The sequence below is a fragment of the Coregonus clupeaformis genome, chromosome 11 (genome assembly GCF_020615455.1).
Source record: "Coregonus clupeaformis isolate EN_2021a chromosome 11, ASM2061545v1, whole genome shotgun sequence".
NCBI classification, from domain to species: domain Eukaryota; kingdom Metazoa; phylum Chordata; class Actinopteri; order Salmoniformes; family Salmonidae; genus Coregonus; species Coregonus clupeaformis.
The window spans coordinates 24,027,531-24,034,564 of NC_059202.1; the positions used below are offsets into that span (position 1 = coordinate 24,027,531).

The 7,034-nt window shown below is 39.7% G+C and overlaps 1 protein-coding gene across 1 annotated transcript in view; it reads right to left on the reverse strand.

Annotated features, from left to right (window-relative positions):
- Positions 1–7,034, reverse strand: part of LOC121576557 (zinc finger protein GLIS1) — a 135,325-nt gene extending 128,291 nt beyond the window's left edge. Inside the window, exons 1-2 of the mRNA XM_041889792.2 lie at positions 6,658–7,034; positions 6,130–6,467 (exon numbers count right to left, since the gene is read on the reverse strand). Coding sequence (XP_041745726.1) covers positions 6,130–6,448 — 319 coding nt within the window. The 5' untranslated portion in view covers positions 6,449–6,467; positions 6,658–7,034. The remainder of the gene's footprint in view (positions 1–6,129; positions 6,468–6,657) is intronic.

Consider the following 7,034-nt stretch of genomic DNA (forward strand, 5'->3'; position numbering starts at 1 on the left):
TTTGAGGTTGTGGACAGGTGTCTTTTATACTGATAACAAGTTCAAACAGGTGCCATTAATACAGGTAACGAGTGTAGGACAGAGGAGCCTCTTAAAGAAGAAGTTACAGGTCTGTGAGAGCCAGAAATCTTGCTTGTTTGTAGGTGACCAAATACTTATTTTCCACCATAATTTGCAAATAAATTCATAAAAAATCCTACAATGTGAATTTCTGGAAAAGATTTTCTCAATTTGTCTGTCATAGTTGACGTGTACCTATGATGAAAAATACAGGCCTCTCTCATCTTTTTAAGTGGGAGAACTTGCACAATTGGTGGCTGACTAAATACTTTTTTTCCCCACTGTAAGTTTAATATATTGGATAAAAGACTGAAACAGAACTGGAAAGTTCACCCTGAATACATGTTTGATAAATGTATGCTTTTTACTCTAAAACCATTGTCTCACTTCCCCGCAGAGAGAAGCTCTATGGCATAAATCTAAAATAATCATCCAACATTCCACGTCAGACCCTATAGTCTCATCCAGAGAGAGAGGGGTATGAAATAAGATCAGGCTGAAATTAAGCATGATAGTAAAGCCTTATGAACCAAATAGATAATTTACATGTACTGTCTATTTAAAACACACCACAACCTGAGCATAACGGTTAGTGCTGAGGCCCTACCCTAAGGAAGAGGCTGAACTGCGTAAAGGCAACAAAAAAACAACACGGAAAGCTATTCTGAAAAACTATTCAAACATTAACGATCTAGGCAAAACGGCCTTTAGTTTTTACACGCCAAATACATAGAATACATTTTAGGACACTCTGAGATTGTCACGGATACGCTACCTGATTAGATCACCTAGTACCTTTCGGTCATTTCAGAGCATTGGTGGAAGACCTGTTCATGGAGGAGTGTACATTCTTTTTTGTAATGGACTTCTGATGTCTTGATGGGTTGGGGAAACTGTAGCGGAAACTGGGGAAACTGTTTAATTGATTGTATTACTTTTTATTTATAAAATGTCTTACTTAATATGTGTCTTTTTGGTATTCTGTAGGGCTCATTTGTAAAAGAGACCTGGGTCTCAATATGACTCCCTGTTGAAATAAAAGCAAATTGTTTATACAAGTGCTGTACAATAGGACCAGCATGTTTTGAATGGTGGCACACATGCATGTCCACAGTAAGACAATTGTGATCCTACAAAAAAAACATGCCATACAACTAATATTACTCAATGTTACCCACTAACTAAGGCTCCTATCCCACTACTATTGATAATACGGTCACTACTTCTACTACTACGCTACCTTCTAATACTACGCTAGCCTTCTGCTACTACGCTACCTTCTGCTACTACGCTAGCCTTCTACTACTACGCTAACTTCTACTACTACACTAGCCTTCTACTACTACGCTAGCCTTCTACTACTACGCTAGCCTTCTACTACTACACTAGCCTTCTAATACTACGCTAGCCTTCTATTACTACGCTAGCCTTCTGCTACTACGCTATCCTTCTGCTACTACGCTACCTTCTGCTACTACGCTAGCCTTCTGCTACTACGCTAGCCTTCTACTACTACGCTAGCCTTCTAATACTACGCTAGCCTTCTGCTACTACACCACCTTCTGCTACTACGCTAGCCTTCTATTACTACGCTAGCCTTCTACTACCACGCTAGCCTTCTACTACTACGCTAGCCTTCTACTACCACGCTAGCCTTCTACTACTACGCTACCTTCTATTACTACGCTAGCCTTCTGCTACTACGCTAGCCTTCTGCTACTACGCTAGCCTTCTACTACTACGCTACCTTCTATTACTACGCTAGCCTTCTGCTACTACGCTAGCCTTCTACTACTACGCTACCTTCTATTACTACGCTAGCCTTCTGCCACTACGCTAGCCTTCTACTACTACGCTACCTTCTATTACTACGCTAGCCTTCTGCCACTACGCTAGCCTTCTACTACTACGCTACCTTCTATTACTACGCTAGCCTTCTACTACTACGCTAGCCTTCTACTACTACGCTAGCCTTCTACTACTACACTAGCCTTCTACTACTACGCTAGCCTTCTACTACTACGCTAGCCTTCTGCCACTATGCTAGCCTTCTGCTACTATGCTAGCCTTCTGCTACTACGCTAGCCTTCATTTTTTTAAAGCCTCTAACAATTAAACATCTTAACTTCTTCCACTGCCACAAAAAAAACTTTGGACAGCTGAAGCAAGCACAACATTTTTCTTAACGAAAATTACCCTTTCTAGTTTGAATATACAATCTAAAAAGAGCATTACTTTGTGGGCATGTTTACCTTTCATAAATATCTCTAAATGCACAACATTGAACAATCCTATGAATTACTTTCAGGAAAATGAGAAAAGGACTATAAATGTATCTCCTGAATATTCATCTGCACAGACCGTAATCATGGCATTCCCACATTCACAACAAAAAAGCCAATTCAAAAGCATCGTAAAGACAATGCCATGATTCATATTGGTCTGGGACGATGGTGAGGGCACAATGGTGCTCAGCTCAAAAGAGTCGGTCCTCCTCATAAACGCTGAGACACATTCAGAGACATATGTTTTGTGTTTGGCCAGGAAAAACAATAATAAAATCTTTTGAGCCTCTTTTTGTGAAAGATGATTGCTAATATAAAACTGGGTTTTGTATCATCATAAATTAGGACGAGCGAGTAACTACCTCCACCCTCTTTCTCTCTCTCCGTCCTGCACAACAATACACTATCATCTCTTCTCAACAGGATGGAAAGTAGCCGAGGCTGTCAGAAAGTAGAACAGGCTTTTCCCCCATATAGTCTGGGTTTGTATACAATAGTGTCTATCTATCTATCTATCTATCTATCTATCTATCTATCTATCTATCTATCTATCTATCTATCTATCTATCTATCTATCTATCTATCTATCTATCTATCTATCTATATACACTACCGGTCAAAAGTTTTAGAACACCTACTCATTCAAGGGTTCTTCATTATTTTTACTATTTTCTACATTGTAGAATAATAGTGAGACATCAAAACTATGAAATAACACATATGGAATCATGTAGTAACCAAAAAAGTGTTAAAAAATGTTATATTTGAGATTCTTCAAAGTAGCCACCCTTTGCCTTGATGACAGTTTTGCACACTCTTGACATTCTCTCAACCAGCTTCACCTGGAATGCTTTTCCAACAGTCTTGAAGGATTTCCCAGATATGCTGAGCACTTGTTGGCTGTTTTTCCTTCACTATGCAGTCCAACTCATCCCAAACCATCTCAATTGGGTTAAGGTTGGGTGATTGTGGAGGCCAGGTCATCTGATGCAGCACTCCATCACTCTACTTCTTGGTCAAATAGCCCTTACACAGCCTGGAGGTGTGTTGGGTCATTGTCCTGTTGAAAAACAAATGACAGTCCCACTAAGCGCAAACCAGATGGGATGGCGTATCGCTGCATAACGCTGTAGTAGCCATGCTGGTTAAGTGTGCCTTGAATTCTAAATAAATCACAGACAGTGTCACCAACAAAGCACCCCCACACCATCACACCTCCTCCTCCATGCTTCACGGTGGGAACCACACATGCAGAGATCATCCGTTCACCTACTCTGCGTCTCACAAAGACATGGCGGTTGGAACCAAAGATCTCAAATTTGGACTTATCAGACCAAAGACCAAAGGCCTGATTTCCACCGGTCTAATGTCCATTGCTCGTGTTTCTTGGCTCAAGCAAGTCTCTTCTTCTTATTGGTGTCCTTTAGTAGTGGTTTCTTTGCAGCAATTAGACTATGAAGGCCTGATTTACACAGTCTCCTCTGAACAGTTGATGTTGAGGTGTGTATGTTACTTGAACTCTGTGAAGCATTTATTTGGGCTGCAATCTGAGGTGCAATTAACTCTAATTAACTTATCCTCTGCAGCAGAGGTAACTCTGGGTCTTCCTTTCCTGTGGCGGTCCTCATGAGAGACAGTTTCATCATAGCGCTTGATGGTTTTTGCAACTGCACTTGAAGAAACTTTCAAAGTTCTTGAAATGTTCTGGATTGACTGACCTTCATGTCTTAAATGAATGATGGACTGTCGTTTCTCTTTGCTTATTGGAGCTGTTCTTGCCATAATATGGACTTGGTCTTTCACCAAATAGGGCTATCTTCTGTATACCACCCCTACCTTGTCACAACACAACTGATTGGCTCAAACGCATTAAGAAGGAAAGAAATTCCACAAATTAACTTTTAAGAAGGCACACCTGTTAATTGAAATGCATTCCACGTGACTACCTCATGAAGCTGGTTGAGAGAATGCCAAGAGTGTGCAAAGCTGTCATCAAGGCAAAGGGTGGCTACTTTGAAGAATCTCAAATATAAAATATATTTTGATTTGTTTAACACTTTTTTGGTTACTACATGATTCCATATGTGTTATTTAATAGTTTTGATGTCTTCACTATTATTCCACAATGTAGAAAAAAAAAATATATATGACCATTGTTTCAAGACAAGCAGACAATCAATGGGTCTGAAAGGGGCTGCAGACTAGTCACTGCACTCAAGGCCTGGACAGGATTCGCAGTGAAGGACAACAATTATTTATGATTAAATAAATGGGAATATCAAACAAAATAACATAATTTTATTTTCAACAAATTTGAACAATTCTATAATTTTAGATAATTAAAAGTCCTTCTTCGACACATGACAGACAGTACAAATAATCCTATCTGTGTAGTGTAGCTCTGAGGCAGACAGTATGCATATGTAACTAACTGAAGGGTATCAGACCGTCTGCACAACTCACCATCATCATGTTAGCCGACTGAGTTAAAGCTTAGGCATTAGATATAAGAGCTATGACAAGTATTGAGGTCCCAGACAAGGTTACTTGTTGCTACTGTACATACCACCTCCACTACATGAAGCACTATTGCTTTCATACCAGTAGCCAACACAAACAAATGTAGAAGCAAATGTATGGTCCTCTACAAACCTGAGTGAGGATGTTACAAATGAGATTATAGAAAAGCCTTGAGGAATGGTTATTTTCAATAATGCTGAAGTTGAAATGACACTACCACATGGGGTTGAGGTAATTCACCAAACAAAGGACATTTACTTTAAAAATCTATTTCTAAAATATTTACTCATTAATTCACTCTTAGATGTTATTTCTTAAAATATTTACTCATTAATTTACTCTTAAATGTTATTTCTTAAAATAAATGTGTGCTAATAGGTTACATAAATTATTTACAAATATAATGTTTCTAATAAAGTTGGTTTGTACCTATCCAATTATGTGATCTATAACAGCTTAATAAATGCTATCCACTCATAAACTCCAGAGATGTCCTCATCTGTCCTCCTCAATCAGTCCTTCTACAGAACTTGGCACTTTCTCTAAAGTGAGTGCAGTCCCATCTGTTGATTATCCATAGGGCGGAAGTCAAAGTGCTCCGTTCTTTGGCTGTTACTCCACATGTATCACTTTAATCACTTCACATGGCTGCACTGTGTCACTGAGATGACTTTCATTGTTATGCTCTTTATTAAGACCAGGTCTATACATCAGTGACCTCTGCACTTTATTAATGAGGGTGTTATCAACAGTAGAATCCACAACTGCAAACACGGATCTGTCAACTAAATATACAGTACATCTGGATCAAATCGGAAGACGACAGTGCACTTAAGGATGCCATATGTAGCCAACTAGATAGAAACTGGCACCATTTCACAGTAAACGGATGGATATGTGGCCTAATTGAAAATATTATCAGAGGACTGGAATGACAATAACATTATCTAATTGATACACTTCTAAAAAATAGTTTCCCTGTTATCATAAAAATTTGCAAATTATGTTAGTAATTGTGTTACTGCTTTCCCCAATATTGGTATGATACGTTTAGATTTAGAACGCATATGAAAGCATGTTTAAAGCACAGAAGTGTTTCTTTACACTTACATTTTAGTCATTTAGCACACGCTCTTATAAAGAGCGACTTACAGTTAGTGAGTGCGTACATTTTTCATACTTTAAACATCTAGATATTATTCAAATGCATTCTGTGATACAGAGCAACGTCAATGGGCGCGTTAAATCTTAGGTTTAGTTTTACCTTGTTCCGGGGAGAGAGAGAAGCACGCGCGGGTAGCTTTGGCTGTCAGATGGCCTTTCTCTTGACATCCATAGCGCTCCTCTGGCGTGGTGAGCCGCTTCGGACTCGGACAGTGACTTGGGTTGTGAAATGGGCTCCGGCAGGTCTGGGTTCCAAAACCATCGTTCCCGATGCGTCTGGCGCAGAAGTCCGACATACTGCTGTACATGGAGAGAGTCAGCCCCGTGAAGTCTGAAAACGCTGGTGTTTGGCGGTGACTCACCATTCCGAACAGAGCTGAGGATTTATGCATTGGAATTTCAGTGTTCCCGGTGTGCATTCTCTGTGTTCACATTTACCTGTGTTCGGGAGAGAAAAATACATATCCCCTTTAAAAGATTTGAAGACACATCAAACCATCTCCTAAACTTGAACGGATGTTTTTTTACGCACGTTCTTCCGAATTGCCAAATAACATGGAATATTTAGTGATGATAAATACAAAATATGCAAGAAGTGAGTGATCTTCATTCTCTTGATGACACCTACCTTATAAGACTAATGAGCGGTCAAAAGGAAGAATATGTAGGCCACTACGGTCGGACTCGGTGTACATCAGCATCTTCGGCCAAATGCGGAGAAAAGCGTGTCTTAACCAAAGTACATTTTAAAGACTTTTTTAAGTGTCAATTCTCAACATCTTCCCTTTGACTGACATCTGATGCATCCACTGAGTCGGCAGTATCCGAGTCAATGCGTCTATGTTCGCACCAATGCAGGCATGACTGTCCGAGGTCCAAGGGTAGGTAGGATATGAAGATATCGATCGTGGAGAGTCGTTTTACGGGTGAGCAAACTGATGTGCTTAGAAGTTAACGTAACAGCAGATCATGGACAGGTGCCAAGGAAATTATGAGCGAATAGCC